The 26002-nt window shown below is 46.9% G+C and overlaps 2 protein-coding genes across 3 annotated transcripts in view; both read right to left on the reverse strand.

Annotated features, from left to right (window-relative positions):
- The window catches only part of ago3a (argonaute RISC catalytic component 3a), a 44789-nt gene extending 42462 nt beyond the window's left edge, over positions 1–2327 (reverse strand). Inside the window, exon 1 of the mRNA XM_029627183.2 lies at positions 869–2327. Within this exon, the coding sequence (XP_029483043.1) occupies positions 869–887 (19 nt within the window). The 5' untranslated portion in view covers positions 888–2327. The remainder of the gene's footprint in view (positions 1–868) is intronic.
- Positions 2328–2431: 104 nt separating this feature from the next.
- ago1 (argonaute RISC component 1) lies at positions 2432–25925 on the reverse strand. 2 transcript variants are annotated; one of them, XM_029627157.2, is made up of 19 exons: positions 25085–25925; positions 18265–18451; positions 16134–16254; positions 15777–15958; positions 14532–14668; positions 13921–14055; positions 12988–13075; positions 12513–12660; positions 12298–12417; positions 11902–12024; positions 9726–9859; positions 9144–9328; positions 8204–8363; positions 7891–7981; positions 6958–7152; positions 6505–6639; positions 6206–6307; positions 5436–5635; positions 2432–5200 (listed from the first exon to the last, which is right to left on the reverse strand). In XM_029627157.2, the coding sequence occupies exons 1-19, from the start codon at positions 25107–25109 to the stop codon at positions 5092–5094; spliced, it is 2577 nt and encodes an 858-aa protein (XP_029483017.1). In that variant the 5' UTR covers positions 25110–25925; the 3' UTR covers positions 2432–5091. The 2 variants fall into 2 exon arrangements, with proteins under 2 accessions (XP_029483017.1, XP_064866139.1); XM_065010067.1 differs by having other exon boundaries at positions 13906–14055.
- Between the last annotated feature and the right edge of the window lie 77 nt (positions 25926–26002).

Below are 26002 nucleotides of genomic sequence, written 5' to 3' on the forward strand. Positions count from 1 at the left end.
TCCCACATGGTGTGTGTATAGAATGACATTTCACCTGTGACTCACACATGGCCAACAGACAACTGTTGAGGAAGTCCCCTAGTTACAGTTAAACAAAAAGTAGTTGGTGGCCATTCATAAATTTACCAAGGTGCTTTTAGCAACAGCGGGTCTATTTACATACACTAGCGTTGCTTTCAATTGTATTGGGTTGCACAAAAACAGTCCGTGTGGGAAGCCAGAAGTTAAATACAATTCCATTTCAACTTACTGTGCCTGTGGGCAGGACGGTTGGTCATTATGATGGGGAATCGTATTAATATCTAAAGGATCGGGTTAATAAACAGACTTTCCAAAACGTAGGTTGTAGACCCGCTTACCCCACGTCAAAATAAAAGCCCCCAAAAAAGTATTCCTCTTTTGTCCACATAAGGCACACGTGCAGGACTTACTTTAACATGAAGCCAGCAGAAAACAGACCCAAGTTAGGAAAGTATGTTTAAATGTGTTATTTTCGTTTTTTTTCTCAATTTCCCCCCTAAATTGAAATTACATTTTATTTAACTTCTGGCTTCCAGCGGACTATTCTTTTTTTTTTGCAAGCTAATTACTAGCAATTCTAGAGTGTAAATATTAGCGTAGTTAAAAGCAGCTAGCCACGAACGAGACACCTCAACCAACACCTGTGGGTTGGCGTTGTGTCTTAAGGCAATTGACATGGACCAACAAAAAAATGAACTCACATTGGCTGGCTAATTAACAATCAAATAAGTTATTTTTTTTGCTGGTAATACATTTTTTCTGCTTTTGTTGCAATGTCAGTGTTGGGAAACATGCAACAATTTAGTAAATCATTTTGGCATGATATGAGCAATGACATCAAATTTACCTGTCGTTCCGATTTCCATTCATGAGGTCCCTGCCCGGTTCACTCCCCGGATCACAGATGTCAAATGTCAGGAACTCTTCCTTGGTTCAATCTAGTTTATCCGCAGTTCACAACACCGCACAGGCGATGCAACAGAGTAGTTACGGGTTTCCCCGAATTCTCTTCTCTGCTCACTGTCAAACGGGCCCCTTTTCCAGTCCCTTTGGATGAGGGTCTTCCGTGTCCCGGTGTCTGCAAGTCGATCAAGGTATCCAATCGGAATTCACTGCCACGGCGATACTTGCTCGAGCCTCAACGACGACGATAAACTAGCTAGCTGCTAGATTAGCAAATGAATTGAGACAAGCATAGCTAACAGACAATGTCAAGATATCATAATTGCAGATTCACTGGGCTCTTTAGTTTATTATCAGTTTGCTGAATAAAAATCTGATCAGTTCAGTTTTACGTCCAGAAGATATCGAGTTTAAGGCTTGGTAGTTGGCGATAATTAGCTAGCTAGCCATCTAGCTACCTACGACTACTAGTAGGAATTTTCATCCGACAATAGACAGCTACTTTATCACTCAAAGTCTGCTGTCGATAGGGAGCTTGCACCCGTTTTGATGTGCCGCCTAGTTTCCACTGATGTCACTCTCCAACAGCGGCCAGTCTCGCTGTTTCTAGGCTGTCAACTCCCGGTAGCATTCGTCGATATAGCTAAGATTTTCATCCCGGTTGCCTGTGTTCAACTCTGTAGGGCTCTGACCAACTAAATATGGTGAAGTTACTAGTCTGACACCGACAGGAAGAGGTGGGTTCTATCTCAAAAAGGAAACGCCAAACGTCAGATTAAGGCACTTCGCCCAAAGATAGTACAGTAGGAAGATGGGCAGAAACTGCTTCTCCACTAGAAATCCCCGATCACGTTAGCTAGCTAAGCTCATGCGCAGAAATACGTCATCGAGTCTAACGGTTGTTTCGCGCATAATTGCGCATGTGCACGCCGTCAATCAAAGGCACCCCCCGAAATCTTATTTTTGACGAAAATGAAAACGAGTCAGTTTGTCACTTTCACGAGGTCTGAGTAATAACATGTTCAATTAAGACATTGGATCGAATCTAGGCTGTGCCTTCAGATTTCGAAAAATTAACAACTAAGGAAGAATGTTTCACTTCTCGAACCACAAACCCCGGCCTGGTCTGCTTGACCAGTTTCGCAAGCGTTCCTGCAAGTCTCGCGATGTTTAGCCTCCGATTACAAACTATGTGCTTTGACTTTAGCCAATGGGAATACATCATATTACAGTAACACAGAGAACATCTCAGTTCTTACGTCAAAATGTTTCCCTTTTCCTCTCCAGTTCTTACTTCAAAATGTTTCCCTTTTCCTCTCTGTAGACTGACATACATTTGTTTTAAATCTATTAAGGTTTCAGAGATAGTGGTTGGCGCTTTATGATGTGATTTAGGCTAGGCTACAGATGTCATAATAAAAAATAAAAAATCCTGCATACAATTGGGTTTTCCAGGACTGACCATAAATGCATTACGTTTGTCTGTACGCAACAAAATCAACAAGAGTATTAAAAAACAAATGTATTTCCTTTAAAAATAGCCCTCCCCAACAGAGTCCCCATACTATTACATCATACAGAGGCAAAATAAGTTGCTTCCATGTCCTTTCATTCAACCAATTGAGAAGTGCTATGACAAAGACTGTTCTTGATCAGTGGCTTTTATATTGCTTAGTCAGTGAGGCTGAGTGGAGCGGAATCGCTTGTGTCCTCATTATGATGCTTTTCCCAAGGTAATTCCATGTTGCCTCCCCTGTTGCAAGGTGCTTTGTGTCTTCAGTGAATGGAGACAAAAACTGCATCTGGATCAGTGTTGCTTGGCTTACCCAAGCTGAATTTGAACACAGAGGGGCCGGGGACTAACCCCAACTGCAAAGGCCCCGCTACATTGGTGAGCCCAAATTCATTACAGGTTCTATACAAATCACCTTGGACACATGGGGTCAGTACAATGGTGTACAAAAGCATTTTGAGTGCGTAAAGTCCATAAACATGAATCCCCCCCAAAAAATTGGCATATCATTAAATCTCGATCGTCATTCCCTTCCAACATAAAAGGTGCTCTACCACCCACCAGACATGATTGGAGGCGCTTGAAGGCCAAGAAGTGAAAGTTGTCAGACTACTTTTCGCATAGTACCCCCTTGAGGATACACTCTGACACTACTCATCACAACAATACAGAAAACGGCCTTTCAGTTCACCGCTTACACAACTGAAGCTATGACTGACAGGCAAAAGTGAGCGTAATAAGCTCCTATCTCTAGGAAAACGGAAAGAAGGTGGCTCAGAATACCCAGTCATAATAAAAATGTGTTTCATGCGTTTCAGAAAGTCAGAACGTGATCAGAAGTGAAGGCAGGGCATATTGAGTAAGTACCCCCCCCCCCCAAATAACCTGTGTAGCAAACCCCTATCTGTGTTGTCCATGCACACAGCGCACCAATGGGGGATCATACACTAGGCTGGGAGGAGGGGAACCGAGGCAGAGGGTTGAGCGGGGTATGGATAGGGGGGAAAAGGGCGTTGGCGTTGGAAGGAGGGGGTAAGTATTCATGTGGGGGTTTTAAGGGGGGCAAGTGCATGCGTGGAGGTGGCTCGGTACACACTCAGTAGGAGAATGTGAGGGGGCGTGAGTGTGCTTGTGTTGATCGACGCTGTGGTCGATGTTTGTAGGTAGGACAAGCTATGTACAAAATGTTTTTAAAAAAGGAGGCGCTACGTGTGCGTACAGTATGCGCGCGTGTGTGTGTATGTCAACATAGTGTACTGGTGTGTATGTCGTCCCCATTGACATAGGTTGGAATGTGTAGCTAGAATGTGTAGAATGATCATATAGCCAAGGTCAAGTGCTAAAAGTGAAGGGAGAAACACTTTTCATTCAGTGTTCTCTGGCCCACGTCTTTTTGCTGCTTTCACACCTACAAAGACAAGATGAAGACCTTGTATTGCTACTGTTACTCTATTGGTTCAGCAAGCTTAGAAAGGTTGTAGGTGTGAGAATATCTATTATGTAGGAAGGTAGGTAGGGGTGTGTGTGTAGACCTGTGTGTGAAGGCTGAGGGAAGACAAATCTCCCCATTCTGAAGTAACATAAACCAATCAGGTAAAGAAAGTGCCTCGTAATTCCTTTCGCAGAGTAAATGCATTCTGACACAAAGATTATCTTCCTGTTTACATAGGTGCCCCTTTTCCAGTGGTAGGCATCACATTAGGCTGGTTAATAATAATAATGCTGGTTTAGGTGCATGGGGTGTGAGTATATTCAAGCATATTCAATAAACTCAATACAATGGTCCCTCTAACTTCTACATTGGCCTCTCTCTACTGGCTAATTTTAAGAGGAGACTTCCCAACCTGCACAGATACAGTGAAGGACTTAAGTCTCATGTATCTATGATATAATACACCTGCTCTTTCTATGTCCGCTCTATTTCCACTATTAAGAGCAGAGGGCTAGCCTCACACAGACACTTCATATTAGGTGCAGGGTGGGCGGCGTTGACTACATGCTAATCTCTAAGTGCTAAAGTACCATATGTCCCCGTTGCACACCTCAAGGCCATAAAAAATTTAAAACGGCAACATAAGAATGGAGTTCATGATAAAAAATGTAAACGATAATAAGTGTGTCCTTTTTGTCGCCCTTCCCCAGTCCGGGGGTCCCATGACTCCTGTTGTACCAGGGGCTTGGAACAGAACACTGGCATCCGCCGTGCGGATTAGGTAAGAGGCAGCATTGTGGTGGCAGTCAAAAGTCTCGGGGCAGCTCAGCGCCCGTTTTCCTCCCCTCCATATTGCATTCATAGGAGTGTGGAAGGTCGCATACAATAATACCCTTTTTTCTCTCTTAAAAAAAACAACAAAAAAAGTCTACATAAAAACACACAGTCCTGGTAAAGTAAATAAAAATAAACACTTAATAATATCAACAATGATGATAATAATAACTGTTGTGCAGAATGCTGCAGAGTCTGCCTGGGTTGATCAGGTGAGGGGTGTATAGTTCTGGTACTGGGGTGGGTCAGTCATGAGAGGTGTGTGGAGTGTGTGGGTGGCCACAACCATGGAGGGAGGAGGAGAGGTGGAAGGCTTCCAGTGGGCTCCCAGGCCCCTCACCGAGGGATGGTGAGTCTTAAGGACAGTGGTGGTGGTGTGGGGTGGTGCTCAGGCAAAGTACATGGTCCTCAGCGTGTCGTGGTGAATCTGCACCGCCTTCGCCAGAGCCTGGGGGTCCCGACCGTTACTCTGACCAGAGACATGGCTTCCCTCCCCACTACAGTAAGGACAGAAAGACACAGGATGCAATAAGTACCGAATAAGATCTGGAAATTATATGGTGCTTATCTTCTTCATTCATTTTAGGTTGAGGCATACAGCTGGATCTACACAACAGATGGCATGGAACTTGAATTCATCTTGACAATTAGACTACATTTGAAGTATTAAACATCTGACAACAGATTTAAGTGGAATGTCCCTTTAAACGTTAACTAGACCACCATGCTCACCTGTCGTGCTCCTTGTCCACCAGATGGTAGCGGGCACGGAAGGCCACGAGGCGGGCGTAGTAGGCTGGAGCGGGGATGGAGACGGAGCGGGTACAGCGCACGTAGGTGTGGCACAGCTGGTAGGTGAGGATTTGCAGCTCGTCAGCGGTGAAACGATTGTCGTCCCACAGGACGTAGTAATGCGAGGGCCGACTAGTCCCCTGCAGAGTGGAGAGACCATTTCAACACTCAAGAGAGGAGGATTACTTGAAAACATGAATAACTAGTATTAGGGCCCTGTGTTTTGCCTGGATTTGAACCTTTTGTTTAAAGCTTTAACTTCAAACGGTCCCCTTTTCATGTCAGGTGGTCCAGCACCAACCTCAGACAATTACTTAATCTTTGGTGTAATTCTCATTTCCGAATAAGGCTTAAAATACAGAATCAAAATTTGGCTATGTCACATGATTGTGCAAAACACAGGGCCCTAACAATATGTTTTTAAACCTGCTCTTTTAAAGTTTCTCATATGCACTGTTTTAACTTACATTCATTGTTGTGCATCTCATATCTCGTAAATATATGCATGTTGCTTTGTTGGAGATGTAACTCTCAATGTGATTTCTATGGTTAAATAAATAATCAAATAAAAGTATACAAATTAAATAGCCATGGAGCCACAAAGGAGCATTAAAAAAAAGGCTGCATGTGACTCAAGAGCCAGGAGATTTAGAATGGCTCAGGTTAGACAAACATAGCTGGACAGCAGCAGGAAGCTCCTCCCCACTCACCTGTATACCCGCGTGACTGCAAAGGTAGAAGTCAAACTCAAACGGGTGAGTGATGCTGGTGTCCACTGTGGTCCCTGCAGGAATGTTACCACTCTTCCCGATCTACAGAAAAAGACAATGACAGGACCACGATATTTAATTACAAAACGCTTATCCTAACATTACAACCGCAGACCACATCAAATAAGCTCACAGGACGCATTTGGCCCGTGCGCCGATAGTTTGAGACCACTGTTCTAGAGTGAAACCTATAAAGCATGATACAGTTGCGGTTAGAATAGCTCGGACTGTTGACTCACTCTCTCAGACTTGTCGGCACAGAAGAGGCGTGTGTGGTGGCGCTTCTGGACCACGATGTAGGTGATACCAGGCTGGTAGTCCTTCTCCAGCTTGATGCACGCATCCCTGATGGCCAGAAGCTCGTAGTGGAGTATCTATGCAGAAAAATTTAACATTTACTCGTTATCTGTCCAACTGATATCTTTAGAGGTAGTTGCGTTACTCACCTCTTTCTGTAACTCTTCCCAGTATTTTGCATTATTGTCACGCCATACTATATCAAATCATACTTATTCAGAGATGAACTACATACCATTACTTAACTGCTATAAACTACTAGGCCTATTGGTCAAAGTGAGGGAAAATATAGTGATCTGGCCAATCCAACTCTGTCACGTATAAATAATGAAAAATGGATCCCCATCTCTATTGACAACCATTTATAACCCCCAACGACAGAGACCAGTAAGTACCTGCGGGAGCTGCCCCTCGGGCACCCCGTCCCTGTAGAAGATGATCCTGGTGGGCTTGAAGCGGGTCGACTTGTAGAACTGGATCAGCAGCTCTCGGACCATGTAAGAAAGGTCTTCGATAATCTCCTGCCTGGGCCTCTGGACCCGGACTGTGGCACAGTACCTGCTGGGGTGGGCATCCATACTGCCTACCACCTGGAGAGAGAGGGATGAGAAAAGAGAAATGAGGGGACTAGCCATGCAGAGACTAGGGTATGTATTCAGAAAGCATCTCTGTGATGATCTATGATCTGGTCCCCCCTGTCCACGTAATCTTATTCACTATTAGCCAAAAGGCAACTGATCCTATATCAGCACTACTACTCAAGACTCGTTGTGAATCCAAAACTCAGAAACCACTCCTAAAAAGCAAGAACTTTGAAAATACAGAGACGAGCTGAAAAATAAAAGACAACCGAAAACATCAATATTTAATTCAGTGTTCGATGATTCACCTCTAGCCAATGATACAACGTGAGCACTAGCATCCTCTAGAGGCACAGGATAGGCGGTGTGGGAAGCTCTGGGTCGTCAGCATCTATAACAGTAACCTCGTAGCCTTACGCCTTGTTATTGTGAGAGAAATGGTCATCCTTCCTGACCACCTCTGTAAGCGCAGACACACACCCACAGAAGCACATACAGACGCATACAGAGGGCTGTGTGACTCAACAGCCTGTCATGATCGCTTGGCAACCACACAGCCAACCACAGCCAGGCCCGGGTTGCGAGGATCGGGGTGACGTCATTTCATCCCCGTCTGTGAGTCAGTGCTGAGCCATTCTCTTCCCCTTCTTCTCTTCCTCATACCCAGTCTTAAAATGTGATGTACTCTTAATACATAATCATTTGTGTTAACATGGTGTAGTGGTAGTATTGGAGAAGCAGCCTTACAGCAGTAATGGAGGGCTTCTTCCCATCTCCAGCAGGGGGGTGTGTTACGTCGGCCCCCAGGAAGATGACAGGCTCCTGGAACACTGCTGACCTGTGAGACAGGAAGGGAGAAGGGACAAATTCCGTCAAACTCACAGGAATTTGTCTGATTTGAAAAGAGTGCTCATATACATGAATGCGTTTCCATCCAGAGCACATTAAGACCAAGTTCGTATCCATTAGGTACCAAACGCAACAAAACCAACTGAAAAAGGAAGGGACTTTGCATGCCATAATGAACCCAACCCAGTGGAGAGAGTTGGTGAAAGTTTACCGTTGGTGGGGCACCAGGATATTGTTGATTCCCCCCAGCTTGACGTTGATCTTGAGGCAGAGGTTGGAGAGGGTCTGGGGGGACGTCTTCACCACGTTCTTCACCTGGACACACTGAGTGGCCATTCCTAGGAGAGTGTCTCCCACCCTCTTCACCTCAGCTACACAGGACCAGTAACAGGCAGCAATTAGGTACAGATCCAGAACTGCTCAAATGAAGCTATTATACACGAGTACAAAACAGTAAGAACACTTCCCTAATATTGAGTTGGCTGGTTGTCTTTTCGGTGGTGGACCATTCTTGATACACATGGGAAAGTAATTGCAATGATGAGATAGATCTTATTTGTTTTATGATCTTGCTGTCATACTGCGTTCAACAGTGTTCGATCTTGCCTAGCCACCTTGTGTCAAGAGGACCAGAATGGAAATCAGTCCCAGACTTTATTGTGTGTTATCCTCCATGATTTTACTCATGTGCACGTATGGCTTTTTCAAGTTTTATGTGTGCTTGTTTTTTTAATGGTCGGATTAATAAAAAATATAATAAAAAAATGGTTTAAGTGCTAAACGTGGAAAACCCAGCAGCGTTGCAGTTCTTGACACACACCGGTACGCCTGGCACCTACTAACCACACCCCATTCAAAGGAACACTTTTGTCTTGCTCTTTCACATTGAAAGGCACACACACATAATCCATGTCTCAATTCTCTTAAGGCTTAAAAATAATTTTTTAACCGGTCTCCTCCCCATCATCTACACTGATTTATGAAAAATGTCCTGTAATATTTTCAATTGTTCAATATTCCATTTGTCACGTATGTGTTATGTATTTTAAATGACATGCAATTGTTAGTCATGTCAATTCTGCATTTCTTCAGTTTTATCTGTGAACAAGAATAAATAAACTCAAACTCGGCATGAATAAGGCCAATCTTACCGTAGACTGGGGTCTTTCCAGGCAGGATGACGATGATGAGCTGCAGTCCAGAGTAGGTGTTCTTCAGGTGCCTGAACATGGGCTCCACACTGTCGGCTCCCTGGGCGTATTTACAGAAACACGGCTGGCCCTGGATGGGCATCCCAGCATCCTTGGAGATCTTACGCAGCTGGTCTGTGAAGTTCCTGAGGAGAGTGATGAACATTCTTTGTTCGGAAAGGAACCTGGTTCACACGCTGGTGCTGTCTGCTGAGTCCAGGACTGTGTTTATTAAAGCACCAAAACGGAAGACAATGGACTGAAACAGGGATGTATTATCTGGATTTCTCCAACGGAATGCTCATCCAATTGCAAAATGTTTTAGAACGTTTCCCAGAGTGTGCACTAATGAACACAACCCATACCACTGCAAGTAAACCTTGAAATATGAAACAAATCACACTATTCTAACACACAAAACTACCTAGAAAAGCAAATATTTTATCTTTAGATAAATATTGTTGCACTCTGACAGGAATCTTTAATACGATGCCTGAAGATATCCACTTCCCACACTACCCCGTCTCCCAGAAGGGTACTTACTTGAGCACCTCCTCCCGACACTGTTTCTGGGGGGCGAAGCAGGCGATGGCCCACACCTTGATCTCAATACCGTTGTAGAACTGCTTGCCCCTCATGTCCCACACCCCCTGGTTGGGCGTGGCGATGGCCCGGTTCTGTGAGGTGGAACAGGTGGGAGACCAAAGCTTCAGAACCAGATCAATGTCAGGGCTGTTTGCACTCTGTGAAATCCACACCTACTGTAGTGGGGACTGACTCCTGAAGCCAGAAGCCTGGTTTGATATAGAGTAGTGAGCAGGAACTCTGTGGACCCTTTGTGTCCAGGAGTATTTTAGTCAATCATCGTAGCCGTTGGTGCTCTGTCGAGTTGCTATTTTCTTGGGTTCTCTCGTGTCAATTAACTCGTGGCATTCCTGGATTACTCATAAAACTAATAAGGTCTGATTTATATCAACAGTAGTCAGTTTATAAAAAGGTTAAGGGTACAAGACTGTGTACATGGCTGTGTTGGCAAAAATCACTACATTTCCCCTCAAGCAAAGCGGGGAGAGGCTACCCGTTGTCACAGTTCCAAGACCTGTCAGTAACGTCCGGCTAAACCTACGCCAATGACGCCGGTGGATCTCAAAACTGAACTTGGATCCGCGGTAAGTAGCAATGTTATTCTTCACCACAGTGGTCTTACACGGCAGATCGAACCAGTCATGACTATTTAAGGAGAGCGAATCGATATACAATCCCAAAATCAGCAGTAACTGTCAATAGTAAAAACAAATCTTAAAACGATGTTTGAGTGAACATGAATGAGCCCAGAAAAGTAATGGTGAAGTCCTCCTCACCACTCTATAGCCTACTGGTGAGTAGCTGCGTGGGCTACTCCTGCTGTTACTGTCATATACACTACCGTTCAAAAGTTTGGGGTCACTTAGAAATGTCCTTGTTTTTGAAAGAAAAGCTCATTTTTTGGTCCATTAAAATAACATAAAATTGATCAGAAATAAAGTGTAGACATTGTTAATGTTGTCACTGACTATTGTAGCTGGAAATGGCTGATTTTGAATGGAATATCTACATAGGCGTACAGAGGCCCATTATCAGCAACCATCACACTCCTGTGTTCCAATGGCATGGTGTGTTAGCTAATCCAAGTTTATCATTTAAAAAAAGGGTAATTGATCATTAGAAAACCCTTTTGCCATTATGTTAGCTCAGCTGAAAACTGTTGTACTGGTTAAAGAATCAATAAAACTGTCCTTTAGACTAGTTGAGTATCTGGAGCATCAGCATTTGTGGGTTTGATTACAGGCTCAAAATGGTCAGAAACAAATAACTTTAGCTGTTTCTCTGTCCAGTGGCTGTGTTCTTTTACCCATCTTTTCTTTTTATTGGCCAGTCTGAGATATGGCTTTTCTTTGCCACTCTGCCTAGAAGGCCAGCATCCCGGAGTCACCTCTTCACTGTTGACGTTGAGACTGGTGTTTTGCGAGTACTATTTAAGGAAGCTCCCAGTTGAGGACTTGTGAGGCATCCGTTTCTCAAACTAGACAATCTTATGTACTTGTCCTCTTGCTCAGTTGTGCACCGGGGCCTCCCACTCCTCCTTCTAATCTGGTTAGAGTCAGTTTACTGTGTTCTGTGAAGGGAGTACTACACCGCGTTGTACAAGATCTTCAGTTTCTTGGCAATTTCTCGCATGGAATAGCCTTCATTTCTCAGAACAAGAATAGACTGACGAGTTTCATAAGAAAGTTATTTGTTTCTGGCCAGTGCTAACATAACTGCAAAAGGGTTTTTTAATGATTAATTAGCCTTTTAAAATAATAAACTTGGATTAGCTGATAATGGGCCTCTGTACACCTCTGTAGATATTCCATTCAATATCAGCCGTTTCCAGCTACAATAGTCATTGACAACATTAACAATGTCTACACTGTATTTCTGATCAATTTGATCTTATTTTAATGGACAAAAAAATGTGACATTTCTATGTGACCCCAAACGTTTGAACGGTAGTGTGTATATATCTGGACAGTAAATTGTGCTAAAAAGAACTGAGCCCAATGCGAGTAGCAAATTAATTCCTCCTCCATTTACTGTGCTGGAACAAGTACACAGCATTTTATTTTTTTTTGCACTAAAGTACACAGACTTGAAAGGATGCTTAATGTGGCCGTACTAGAAGCGTGATGTCTCTTACCCGTCCTCCATACTGTAGGATGGGGGCAGGCAGCACCCTTCCCGTCACCTCCGCCATCTCATCCTTCACCTTGATCCCAAACTCCTGGATGTACGGGTCCAGGTTAAAGTTGGCATTTTTCATCTGTGGACAGACGGGGACAACAGATAGGATGTGTGTTATTCATTCTCTCGTGTCACATTCACACTGCACAATGCTGTCAATTCACATCTAATCCGTGGAGAGGATAATAGCAAGTCATTTACTATGTACAGTCTTTTCCCCTCAAGTCTAGTAGTAGTATGTGTTCATCTGTGTTGGATGGTCTGTGTTAAATTCATTAATGCCAATTCTCATGCTCATAGCTGGTAGTTTCGCATTGCAGCCTCCAGCCACCAGGCGGCACCACCGACTCACCAGCCGGCTGATCTCCTCCTGTCTGTCAGGTGCAGAGCGAGCCGTGGCTTTGATCATAGTGGACGTCTGATTATCTGTCAGTTTCTTGATGCAGCGCTGCCCTGCTACTATGTTACACACCTGCAGGGACACAAAACCAAACACCATTGAGTATATTATATAAGCAGTGATTTCCTTCTCAAGTACAGAAAGCAACTGGATTGAATGTTTCTCACCTCCAGGGGCAGGTAGGTGTGCTTCTGCTCCTGTCCCACCTGGAGGCAGGGCAGGTGGGGATACTTGAGCTGCAGATTGTACTTCTGCTTGAAGTACTGGGCCACTGTACACTCTACTGTCTGTCCGCTCTCAAGCTGCAGGGGAAATCTGGTAGGGAATGCGTGATAAAGGTGTTAAATGACTAACACAGCTACCTGAGAATAGTCACCCCATGCCTCACATAGATGCAAGCGCCTCTAGAAAACCACTGGTTTCTTCACTCAACGCTAGAAAAAATGTGGACAATAAAAATAAACATATCCATCCTTGTCACAGACCATATCTGTAGTCAGAATCACAAAAGACCAATATCCCAACTGACAATGATGATTTACAGGTCATGACTTTTATTGGACTTCTCGCAGACATATCATCCACCCAAAACATCCGTTGTCCGGGGAGCATCAGTAGGGTCAACCGTGTGACGCTACTCACGTCTGGTGGCTGGCGGGGCGTCGCGTGACGTTGCAGACGCGGTACTTCCTCTTCATCTGACCGCAGTGGGTCACCTCCACCTTCAGACCTGGTAACGCCCACCGACAGCAGGGCACAGACACACACAAAGATAAGAGCCAGCAGTAGTGACGGCACGGGGACAGACGTTGATGGGGAGAGGGTGGAGGAGAAGGGAAGGACAGAGCTCTCCCCATAGGCTGTGTGCACAGAGGCGCTGCTCCACCAGTGTTTCAGTCGTTCACGCTTTACTCTTTAGCGCCATCGTGTGGCCTTTCAAATGTATTTCTTTAGGAAAACTCATACAAAACGTATAATAGTGCATTCCATCACAATCATAGAAATTGAAAACATTCTGGGGAGACTCCTGGGGTAGAAAATAACAAGGGGCATGGTGGAGAGAAGGATGCATTAGGATGAACGTCAAAGAGAAGGTGGAGAAAAGGAAATGGAGGAGTGAGTGAGTGAGTGAGTGATGGGAGAAGGAGTGAGTGAGTGAGTGAGTGATGGGAGAAGGAGTGAGTGAGTGATGGGAGAAGGAGTGGTGGAGAAGGAAGGAAGGAAGGAAGGAGTGGTGGAGAAGGAAGGAAGGAAGGAAGGAGTGGTGGAGAAGGAAGGAAGGAAGGAGTGGTGGAGAAGGAAGGAAGGAAGGAAGGAGTGGTGGAAAAGGAAGGAAGGAGTGGTGGAAAAGGAAGGAAGGAGTGGTGGAGAAGGAAGGAAGGAGTGGTGGAGAAGGAAGGAAGGAGTGGTGGAGAAGGAAGGAAGGAGTGGTGGAGAAGGAAGGAAGGAGTGGTGGAGAAGGAAGGAAGGAGTGGTGGAGAAGGAAGAGACGTGAGGGGATTGTCTGAGGGGGCATTGGTGAGAGGCAGGCGGCATGGCGTGTGGAAGGTACTCACTCACTGTTCAACGGCCCACCTTTGATCTCCTTGGTGAAGCGGACCCTCTGCGAGTCGGTCAGGGTCTTGGGCTGCTCGTCTATGTTGCGGATGTCCAGGACTTCGCACATGAACTCGATCACCGGCTGGGCTTTGTAGAAGGCCGTGGCAGACACTAGAGGGAGAAAGAGAGTAGGAAGTAATGCATTCAGTCTGAATGGAAGTGAAGTGCAGCGGAGACCGGAGCCCAGTGGTATAGGATTGTGTTATTCCTAAACATTGGGTTGTGTTCGCTAGGACACGCAAGGGAAAACATAGAAGAAAATGTTTCAGCGGAAAAGGAAAAATACTTTCTTATTGGACAAATCCACGTAGTTCCTGCCCGTTTCGGTCCATTTTCTTCCATTTGGTGCCTAATGAACACAACCCCAATACTATAGAATGAAGTCATTTCTAAGCATTGATCTGCGGTGAATTTTTACACCACACAAAACGGATGTTAAATCATAGACCACTGTGAATGTAACTTTAAGAGCAGACCTAACAAATAACCTCTTGTGATCAGATTTTCATTCCATCACGTCGATGCAACAAGGTCTGTGACGTCATACCCTCGAGTAGATCTTGCCTGGTGGGACTCAGCCGACTCACCGTCAATATTGAGCATCATCTTCCACATGGCGGGGCGTACAGACTGGTGGAAACCAAACCACACCTCTCTCCCCCCTCCCAGGGGATGGTAGTATCCTTCAGGTGGGGAGAAGAATGATCGTCCCACCGGAGTGTACCTGGATGACAAAAAATGACATTATAGAGAATGAGTCATTTGAGTCTCAGCACCACAGCATGACTCAATGTCCAGTAATTCTGTGTCACCTATAAGGCGTAGCAGACATCAAGTCCAGCAGAATGATTCAACAGCTTGTGTTTGTGATCTAGTCAAGCCTCCAAGTCAATGTCTGATTATTAGATTTTGTTCATGTGACACCTTTACACAAGTTCTCAGCTATCAGGCATCTGTTGTCTCCTCTCGATCTGTAACTATAATAGAATCTAAAACTAAATCGCTGTTCAACAAGTTTGATAGGAATGTCTTGCTATTGTTTTTTAAAAATCCAAAATAACAAAACATTCACACCTCAAGGCAAACATATGCCTTTCAATCAGTTTGAAGACAATATCCACACAGTGTCCTGTGGCGAATGTGTTTGTGTGTTCTGCCTGTTTGTGCATCATAGATCCTAGCTTTGCAATTAGCTACAAGCTTCTCTGCCCTTTCTTTCATAGTGTGTGTGTTTGCATTTGTGTGTGCCCTCCTACCGGTCTGTCTGCCTGTGTGTGTGTGTATGTCTGTGTCCGTCTGTCTGTCTATGTGTCCGTCTGTCTGTCTATGTGTGCGTCTGCCTGTCTATGTGTGTGTCTGCCTGTCTATGTGTGTGTGTCTGCCTGTCTATGTGTGTGTCTGCCTGTCTATGTGTGTGTGTGTGTCTGCCTGTCTATGTGTGTGTGTGTCTGCCTGTCTATGTGTGTGTGTGTCTGCCTGTCTCTCTGTCTGCCTGCCTGCCTGTCTGTGTGTCTGCCTGTCTATGTGTGTGTGTCTGCCTGTCTATGTGTGTGTGTCTGCCTGTCTATGTGTGTGTGTCTGCCTGTCTATGTGTGTGTCTGCCTGTCTATGTGTGTGTGTGTGTCTGCCTGTCTATGTGTGTGTGTGTCTGCCTGTCTCTCTGTCTGCCTGCCTGCCTGTCTGTGTGTGTGTGTGTCTGCCTGTCTATGTGTGTGTGTCTGCCTGCCTCTCTGTCTGCCTGCCTGTCTGTCTCTCTGTCTGCCTGCCTGTCTGTCTGTCTGTCTGTCTGTCTGTGTGTGTGTACATTGCTGGATGTACTTAGTGTACCATACCTCATTGAGGCTAGGTGGCGCATGGCCACATCCAGGGCTTGGACAGAGTCCAGGGGAACCTGCAGGCGCCCGCTGACCAGTGTCTCCTGGAGCAGACGCCATGACACCGTGGCCAGGAAGCGGATAGACACCTTGAAGATACGATCCTTCCCCTCCCCGGGGATAGTCACCTCAAAGTCCACCTTCAGGGAGAAAGAGGGGGGATGAGCAAGAGCAGAAAATGGAGCGATGGAGGAGTGTAGGCCGAGGGGAGATGGGAGGGGGGGGTTACAGGATAAAGAAATGGAATGGACAGACGGGAGTAGAAGGGGACTTGCTCAAAATGTATAGGACACACTTTCTCTCCCTTATGCCTACCTTCTCACTTCCGATAGGGAGCGCTAGCACCGTATAGATATTCTTCTTGCCGTCGTACACCGGCTTCCTGTCGCCAAAGAGCTGGGGCTTGAAGTGCTGCACCATGTATTCCACCACTTCCCTGCAGGGGGCGACACAGAGTCAAACACACCAGGTTCACCATCATGGCCATCAGAGGTGACAAAACCACAAAAGACGACCATCTGTCAACAAATGTAGTGGTCCAAATTAAACCCAACATCCTATCAGAAATCTGGATTTTGGATGGGTGTTTTTTTGGGGAGCAGGAAAGACCCGATTCGATTGGTTATGGATCAAGCAGGATACAGCTGGTGAAAGGTGATGGTCTCATGGTCGTGGGGGAATCCCTAGGACAAAGGGAGGTAGGGGAGGTAGCTGTGGGGCCACGGCACCCCTGAATACATGGTGCCGTGGCTTTCGTCTAAGTGTGGGGGTAGAGTGGACGGGGTTGAAAAGGAGAGGTCATGTGGGGTTGACCTTTCGGCATGCCTGCATGGACCCTTTGTTTGAGAAGAAAAAAAAACTCCTACTAAGTAAGAACGAAGCAGGAAGCTCCAAGATGTGTTCGGTGTGTGTACTTCGTATGGAACATTTTCATCAGGCAAAGTAAAACTTCGGATTTGACTCAGCTTTTCTGTTAATCAAGTAACAGAAAGAGAGAAGAGAGAGAAAGAGAGAGAAAGAGAGAGAAAGAGAGCGAGATGCTATTTTTGTTGTTGTTGGATATACAACAGTTGAGTTACAGTCTAGGAGGTTGTACAACGGCTGAAATCCTCAGTCCAATCAAAGGAAAGAAACGCAGACGGCTCAATTGGCCAATCATTGAAACGCATGTCTGGGGTTTAATATGGATTGGCCAACCATTGAAACGCATGTCTGGGGTTTAGAATGGATTGGCCAACCATTGAAACGCATGTCTGGGGTTTAGAATGGATTGGCCAACCATTGAAACGCATGTGTGGGGTTTAGAATGGATTGGCCAACCATTGAAACGCATGTCTGGGGTTTAGAATGGATTGGCCAACCATTGAAACGCATGTCTGGGGTTTAGAATGGATTGGCCAACCATTGAAACGCATGTCTGGGGTTTAGAATGGATTGGCCAACCATTGAAACGCATGTCTGGGGTTTAGAATGGATTGGCCAACCATTGAAACGCATGTCTGGGGTTTAGAATGGATTGGCCAACCATTGAAACGCATGTGTGGGGTTTAGAATGGATTGGCCAACCATTGAAACGCATGTGTGGGGTTTAGAATGGATTGGCCAACCATTGAAATGCATGTGTGGGGTTTAGAATGGATTGGCCAACCATTGAAACGCATGTCTGGGGTTTAGAATGGATTGGCCAACCATTGAAACGCATGTCTGGGGTTTAGAATGGATTGGCCAACCATTGAAACGCATGTGTGGGGTTTAGAATGGATTGGCCAACCATTGAAACGCATGTGTGGGGTTTAGAATGGATTGGCCAACCATTGAAACGCATGTGTGGGGTTTAGAATGGATTGGCCAACCATTGAAACGCATGTCTGGGGTTTAGAATGGATTGGCCAACCATTGAAACGCATGTCTGGGGTTTAGAATGGATTGGCCAACCATTGAAACGCATGTCTGGGGTTTAGAATGGATTGGCCAACCATTGAAACGCATGTCTGGGGTTTAGAATGGATTGGCCAACCATTGAAACGCATGTCTGGGTTTAGAATGAATTGGCCAATGATGACCACCATACAATGTGGATCTCGAAGACCATTAATCATATCCTGGCTAGATAATGGTGGATACGGGACGAGAGAGTCATAGTCATGGTGCGCCAATGAACTGCGAGTCTCTCTCTGAATCATCTTGAGAAGTTGTTTGACCTCTACAGACTTCTACATAGTGTGTGTTCCTCCGAGTTCTGGCTATGGCTCAGTTCTACAGTCCATATTCTGTGGTTCTTAAAAACATTGGGGAAATGTTAGCGATCAAGTGGACCACTGCTTCACTTATAGTTGGGGACACCTGGGTGACAGGTGTCGAGTTGGGTAACCTCAATCCCCAGGCTATTGCCCACAGGGGACCAGATGTGGTACACGAGACTATGTAGGGCGGCACGTTACTCTACCTGTTGACCCGTCGGGGGCACTTGTCAGGCTTGATGTCCACCTCGTAGTGGAACACGTCCATCTTGGGGATCTCCACCTCAAAGTAGTTGGCCAGCAGCTTGATGGGCTTGCCCACAGTGCCCATGCCCGGCCGGCGGGGTGCCTGGAACACCTGCTGCAGGGGTGGGGGGAAGGGCCCCATGGGCACTGGAGGGGCAGAGGTGTCGGAAGTTTAGGCAAGGGCAGAAACGGTAGGGATGTGGGTATGGGAGATGAGGAAATAAATGGAGTAATGACGAAAGAAAAGTGAGCATGGGCATGTGATGATGGGCAGAGAGAGAGAGGGGGCATGTGATGATGGGCAGAGAGAGAGAGGGGGCATGTGATGATGGGCAGAGAGAGAGAGGGGGCATGTGATGATGGGCAGAGAGAGAGAGGGGGCATGTGATGATGGGCAGAGAGAGAGAGAGGGGCATGAGATGATGGGCAGAGAGAGAGAGGGGGCATGTGATGATGGGCAGAGAGAGAGAGGGGGCATGTGATGATGGGCAGAGAGAGAGAGAGAGGGGGCATGTGATGATGGGCAGAGAGAGAGAGCGCATGTGATGATGGGCAGAGAGAGAGAGGGGGGCATGTGATGATGGGCAGAGAGAGAGAGAGGGGGCATGTGATGATGGCAGAGAGAGAGAGGGGGCATGTGATGATGGGCAGAGAGAGAGAGGGGCATGTGATGATGGGCAGAGAGAGAGAGAGAGGGGCATGTGATGATGGGCAGAGAGAGAGGGGGCATGTGATGATGGGCAGAGAGAGAGAGGGGGAGAGAGAGAGAGGGGGCATGTGATGATGGCAGAGAGAGAGAGAGAGGGGCATGTGATGATGGGCAGAGAGAGAGAGAGGGGGCATGTGATGATGGGCAGAGAGAGAGAGGGGGCATGTGATGATGGGCAGAGAGAGAGAGAGGGGGCATGTGATGATGGGCAGAGAGAGAGAGGGGGGCATGTGATGATGGGCAGAGAGAGGGGGGGCATGTGATGATGGGCAGAGAGAGAGGGGGCATGTGATGATGGGCAGAGAGAGAGGGGGCATGTGATGATGGGCAGAGAGAGAGGGGGCATGTGATGATGGGCAGAGAGAGAGGGGGCATGTGATGATGGGCAGAGAGAGGGGGCATGTGGGGGCATGTGATGATGGGCAGAGAGAGAGGGGGGGCATGTGATGATGGGCAGAGAGAGAGGGGGCATGTGATGATGGGCAGAGAGAGAGGGGGGCATGTGATGATGGGCAGAGAGAGAGGGGGCATGTGATGATGGGCAGAGAGAGGGGGCATGTGATGATGGGCAGAGAGAGAGGGGGCATGTGATGATGGGCAGAGAGAGAGGGGGCATGTGATGATGGGCAGAGAGAGAGGGGGCATGTGATGATGGGCAGAGAGAGAGGGGGCATGTGATGATGGGCAGAGAGAGAGGGGGCATGTGATGATGGGCAGAGAGAGGGGGCATGTGATGATGGGCAGAGAGAGAGGGGGCATGTGATGATGGGCAGAGAGAGAGGGGGCATGTGATGATGGGCAGAGAGAGAGGGGGCATGTGATGATGGGCAGAGAGAGGGGGCATGTGATGATGGGCAGAGAGAGAGGGGGGCATGTGATGATGGGCAGAGAGAGAGGGGGCATGTGATGATGGGCAGAGAGAGGGGGCATGTGATTGGCATGTGATGGGCAGAGAGAGGGGGCATGTCACGATGGGCAGAGAGAGGGCCATGGGCATGTCACGATGGGCAGAGAGAGGGGGCATGTGATGATGGACAGAGAGAGAGGGGGCATGTGATGATGGGCAGAGAGAAGGGGGCATGTGATTGGCATGTGATGGGCAGAGAGAGGGGGCATGTGATGATGGGCAGAGAGAGGGCCATGGGCATGTGATGATGGGCAGAGAGAGGGCCATGGGCATGTGATGATGGGCAGAGAGAGGGGGCATGTGATGGGCAGAGAAGGGGGCATGTGATGGGCAGAGAAAGGGGGCATGTGATGGGCAGAGAGCGGGGGGCATGTGATGGGCAGAGAGCGGGGGCATGTGATGGGCAGAGAGAGGGGGCATGTGATGGGCAGAGAAAGGGGGCATGTGATGGGCAGAGAAAGGGGGCATGTGATGGGCAGAGAGAGGGGGCATGTGATGGGCAGAGAAGGGGGCATGTGATGGGCAGAGAGAGGGGGCATGTGATGATGGGCAGAGAGAGGGCCATGGGCATGTGATGATGGGCAGAGAGAGGGGCATGTAACGATGAGATGATGGGCAGAGAGGGGGCATGCAACGATGAGATGATGGGCAGAGAGGGGGCATGCAACGATGAGATGATGGGCAGAGAGGGGGCATGTAATGATGGGCAGAGAGGGGGCATGTAACGATGAGATGATGGGCAGAGAGGGGGCATGCAACGATGAGATGATGGGCAGAGAGGGGGCATGTGATGGGCAGAGAGAGGGGGCATGTGATGATGGGCAGAGAGAGGGCCATGGGCATGTGATGATGGGCAGAGAGAGGGGCATGTAACGATGAGATGATGGGCAGAGAGGGGGCATGCAACGATGAGATGATGGGCAGAGAGGGGGCATGCAACGATGAGATGATGGGCAGAGAGGGGGCATGTAATGATGGGCAGAGAGGGGGCATGTAACGATGAGATGATGGGCAGAGAGGGGGCATGCAACGATGAGATGATGGGCAGAGAGGGGGCATGCAACGATGAGATGATGGGCAGAGAGGGGGCATGTAACGATGAGATGATGGGCAGAGAGGGGGCATGTAATGATGAGATGATGAGCAGAGGGGGCATGAGCAGGATGATGAGTCAGGAAGAGACAGGAAGACGTAGAGAGGAAGAAAAGAGCAACAGACGGACAGGAAGGAAAAGTTTGAGCAGCAAAATATGGGGATAAAGAATGAAGGAATGGGTGTACATGGGAGAGAGAGAGGGGGGTGGTGAAAGGGTGACACGAGACGAGGATATTGATGAGGGATAATAGCGGGAGAGGGGGGAGAAGGAACAAAGCGATTCGGATGAGAGGAGGGGGGGTGAACGAAAGAGGAGGGGAGAGGGGTGGTTGGTGGTTCAATGAGAATTCAGGGTGAGAGAGAAAAAGAATACATTAGGGCGATGCTGGATACACCAAGCCAGACAGACACTGACAGAAAGATACAGACATCTCCTTAAACATGCAGGCAGGGTCAGAAACTGCTAGCGGAGGAGTAGGCTAGCCTCACAAGGGCTTCTAGTGTGATTTTGTATAAAAAATGACCTCAGCCTACATGAGATGGAACAATCACAAATGTGCCTTAGTTAGCGATAGTAGCATAGGTATCCAACGGTCACGGGAAGATGACAAAAAGCCTGCATTTGAGATGTTTTCGTTTGCCATTAATTCTACTGCTAGCCTCTTTTCAAGCATAATTTGAAACTTTGGTACTGAGCAGAGAGTGAATACAATACCAAGTGCATGTGCACTAACTAGTGCATTGCAGTGAGGAAAACAAGTATGTGAAGTTCAACAGGTGTAGGACTTGAGATCGGCCTGGTAAAATGTGAGACTCCTGCCTTCCTCCCTGCCTGAGAGGGGGCCCAGCCCTGACCAGCCCATGTCTTAACCTCTGCTTCCCCAGAGAACAGCCCTCTCACAATCACAACAAAGACCGCAGCTGCCCTCCTCCTCCATCACACAGACAGGGGGGCTGGGGGGAGAGGGAGAGCCCCCACTACCACACACACAAACACAGGGGTCCCCCACCAACATTCCCAGCCTTACCATGGAGACTCCACAGCAACACTGGCATTGTCATGGAGATCAGGAAACCTGGAGGGATGGTGGGTGGAGGGGTAGTGTGTGTGTGTGTGGGGACCTTGGCCTTTTTCATCCGGAAGCAGCGTTAGTGTTTCCACATTAGGTCCGAGCGGCCTCCTCCCCAGTCATTAACCTCTCTCACATGCGAGGCCTATAGCTGAGCTGAGCGGAGAGCTTGTGGTTTAAAAGGCAAGCATTGGAAATCCTGTAGTCAAGCATAGCAGTCCGTCAAGGATGAATACGCTCAACCGGCCTTGAAAAAGCAGCCAACGGACTGGCAATCTGGCATGATAAACCACTTAAGACTAGGTCTATTCTACTGAAGGTGTGTTTGTTACTGACACACACACACGTCACCGGCAGCCCGCCCCACCCCAGTGGAGGCAGATGGTGAGAAGTGGAGCCAGAGATCACACATCCCCCAGACAATAGCAGTCTTTCCCTGGCACTGGGGCCCTTTCCACGTCAACTGTGTGTGTGTGTGTGTGTGTGTGTGTGTGTTTCTCCCTGGAGTCTGGTTTAGGCCGGGTTCCTTTATCATTGAAACATGGAATTACACACACGCTATTCCCACATCCATTTCCTGCTGACATCACTAGAGATGATCCCATGTCTAATAGTTGTCTGGAATGGTGATATAGCTAAGAGTTAACTATCTATAGGTTTAGGTTCAGATAAGTATTCAAACACTGTCCTGAGGTAGAGGTATAAAACAGTCTAGTAGCTTAATTCTAGTCTTGAGGACAGAATCCGTGTTAAATGGGGCGGTGCAGTCAAACGTGATTTTACTGTGTTTTTTTATATTTCCACACGGAGGTTGGAAAAAAAAAAAAGACTGAAAATTATGATAATGCATTTTAGTGTAAGAGCTGTTTGAAAAGACAGTCTGAAATGTCAGCTTGTTTGGCTGGGTGGGGTTTTTGGACCGCCTGTGACATCAGATGCTATAAGCTAATAGGCCAGTAGCAAAGACAGTTTGTCATTCTCTCTGCCAATAACAGCTATTTTTCAGGTTATACATCCTTCCCATTAGGCTCCACTCCCAGTCAGTCCTAGCTAAATATTTGCTTGAGCAATTACATTTTTCCAAGAAGCTATTTTTGTTCATATTTTACCATTTGAATTGAAATCGATCACAGTAAGGTAGTTAATCGCTAGCCAGAAATGATTTTGATATTGAGATTTAAAGGTCCAATGCAGCCATTTTAAGAAAAATACCACTTCAACTATAATTTTGGTATTCGTTTCATTACTCCACTGTTGATACAGTCCCAACATGTTTTGCATGTCAGCCATCAAGTTGTGAAGATATAGAACCTTCAAAACACAGAAAGTGTCCCAGTGTGCTGCGTTTTGCATCATATGATCAACAGTGGACTAATGAAACAAATACCAAAAGATAGATTGAGTGGAATCTTCCTTTAAGTGTTACTGATTAACTGACTAATATTAATGTGTAAATGGTGTCCTATAGGATGTTCAGTAAAATCCTACTAGTCCCAAACCTGGAGGCCAGTCAGTCAATGTAGTTGCGTGAAGATTACACAACAAAGAATATGTCGCTTTGGTCAGAGAAGAAAACTTCTGGAGATGGGCGGGTCCGAGGGTCATTAGCTGTTTGTCCCCCTCCCCTGCCTAAACACAAACAACTCCATATTTAAGTGTCAACAAGCTGTCGAAGGATAGGCCGACTCCACTTGAATGACAGTGAATTTTAGCTAACATAACTGTGATCTACACTAACACCTGGGGACCATTGATTATGCACAGATTGGACTTCAGACCAGACTAAAGCGCAGTGTCATAATATCACAGGTCATCATAATATTTAGAGTTGTATGCCTGTCTGCCCACTTGAACTAAGTAACAAAAGTGAAACACCACGTGCTTTTTGATATGCCATAACTAGCCTTTCGTGAAATAACACTGACACTTGACTCCCCCCCCCCACCGCTACTAGCACGGACTTTGCTGATAACTACTTTGAGGAGAAATCTACGTACTATGACTAAGATATGTGGTTGTCCCACCTAGCTTTTTTAAGATGAATAAATGAACTGTAAGTCGCTCTGGATAAGAGGGTCTGCTAAATGATTCCAATGTAAATAACTCTAGCATTACCCAATATGAACATTCAATTGGAATGACCTTGATGTAAAAATGTTGGCACCGAGGGTTCCATGGAGGTGTGGTTTCATTTCTATAGCATGTACTAATCTAAATGATAATATTGGGGCGACAGGTAGCCTAGTGGTTATAGCGTTGGGACTAGTAACTGGAAGGTTGCAAGATTGAATCCCTGAGCTGACAAGGTAAAAATCAGTCGTTCTGCCCCTGAACAAGGCAGTTAGCCTTGGAACAGTGAGTTGTCATTGTATATATGAATTTGTTCTTAACTGACCTGCCTAGTTAAAAAAAAATGTAAAAAATAATATTTTAAAAAATCACATCATAAAGAGGTAGTCCAATAGCCACTCTTTGCAGTATTCAAATACATAACTAATTGTGGTGTTCACATAGACTTGAGTTAGTTCATTGTGGCTTCATTTTGGTGGGGTGTGAATAAATAACATTTGGATCAGTGCACTTTTCGATCATTCTAAAACTGTATGTAGAACACAGACTGACAAAACAGACAGTCTTGTATTTGGTGTGTGTGAGTGAGAGGGGTGCTGAGTAGTGAAGGCGGGCTTTACCTCGTGTCTCCACGCCAGAGATTCCCACGGCCCCCTGCCCCCGCCCCTGACCCTGGACATTGTCAGTGCACCAAAAGACCCGTCTCTCGCTATGATAAGTCATTTCGTATAGTGCACGAGCTATGGTTGAAAAAGACCCACAATCGTTGTGATGGACGGGTTTTTCAGCCAGCCAGCTAGCATTAGAGAATGCTGCACCAGATATGACGCCCGTTTTCAAAAATGTGGGCAATTGCATGATACCATCAGCTGCTATAGCTGAAGATAAGAAACAATTCAACCCTTGACAGAGAAAAGAGAGAGACCTACCAGCGCCAGACGGTCCCGGCTCCATCCCATCCACTTAACCGCGCGGGCACTAGACAGTCCAGGGTTCTATGGTCACAGCGCCGGCCCTTTCAGGCTGGAAGAGTTGCAGACTTCCAGCCCCCTCCTCTCGGCGTGTAGTCTTCTCCGTACTCGCTAAACCCCCACCCCTTCCAGTACCCCCAGACACAGAGTTGTAACGACAAAAGCTGCCTGTCTGATAACACAAGAACCGCTGCTGAACGGCTCTTGTGTGATACCTTGCGTCGGTCTTCTTTCCTCCGGGTTGAACGCTCTTTGCCTGGCCTAAAAAGATTGTCCGTGGCGCTATGCTTTCTTATCGGTCTGTTATGCTCCTGCTCACCGTCCAAGCACGATTCTCCAGCGGAACAAAAAAGGACCAGCCCCCCCTCCCCGAATTCTGTAACCTCTTCTTTGACTTTGAAGGATGTTGCATTCTGTAGACGAGTTGTTGTAGTCGCCCTCTACTGGAGGCGACTATATCTTGGTGTAGCAGCTGAGCTGTACATGGTTATTGCTATCCGGAATTCTTGGGACGTCCTTACCCTACCAGCGTTTCCCAAGCTTGGTCCTGGGGACCCAAAGGGGTTCACGTTTTGGGATTTGCCCTAGCACTACACCGCAAATTCAAACAATCAAAGCTGGATGATTAGTTGAATCAGCGGTGTAGTGCTAGGGCAAACGCCAAAACGTGCAGCCCTTGGGGTCCCCATGACCGAGTTTGGGGAACCCCTAAGCATAACCCTTACCTGACCTTAACTATTTTAAATCCCACTTCAGTGGGGAGTAGGGACGTCCCAAGATCCCGGATAGCACTGAGTCCAATTTGAAACCTATCCAGTAAATATTTAAATATTATATTCGAACCCCAGAACACCAATTTATCTGAATAAGCTTCCT

The sequence above is a fragment of the Oncorhynchus nerka genome, linkage group LG3, assembly GCF_034236695.1.
Source record: "Oncorhynchus nerka isolate Pitt River linkage group LG3, Oner_Uvic_2.0, whole genome shotgun sequence".
Lineage (NCBI taxonomy): Eukaryota > Metazoa > Chordata > Actinopteri > Salmoniformes > Salmonidae > Oncorhynchus > Oncorhynchus nerka.

Excerpts from the sequence above, each read along its gene's own strand:
- ago1 (XM_065010067.1), bottom strand. The coding sequence starts at position 25,109 with ATGGAGCCGGGACCGTCTGGCGCTG. Across the intron at positions 18,452-25,084 it reads GCCGGGACCGTCTGGCGCTG|TGCCCATGGGGCCCTTCCCC; the intron begins GTAGGTCTCTCT and ends CTGCCCCTCCAG. Across the intron at positions 5,201-5,435 it reads GTGGACAAGGAGCACGACAG|TGGGGAGGGAAGCCATGTCT; the intron begins GTGAGCATGGTG and ends TCCTTACTGTAG.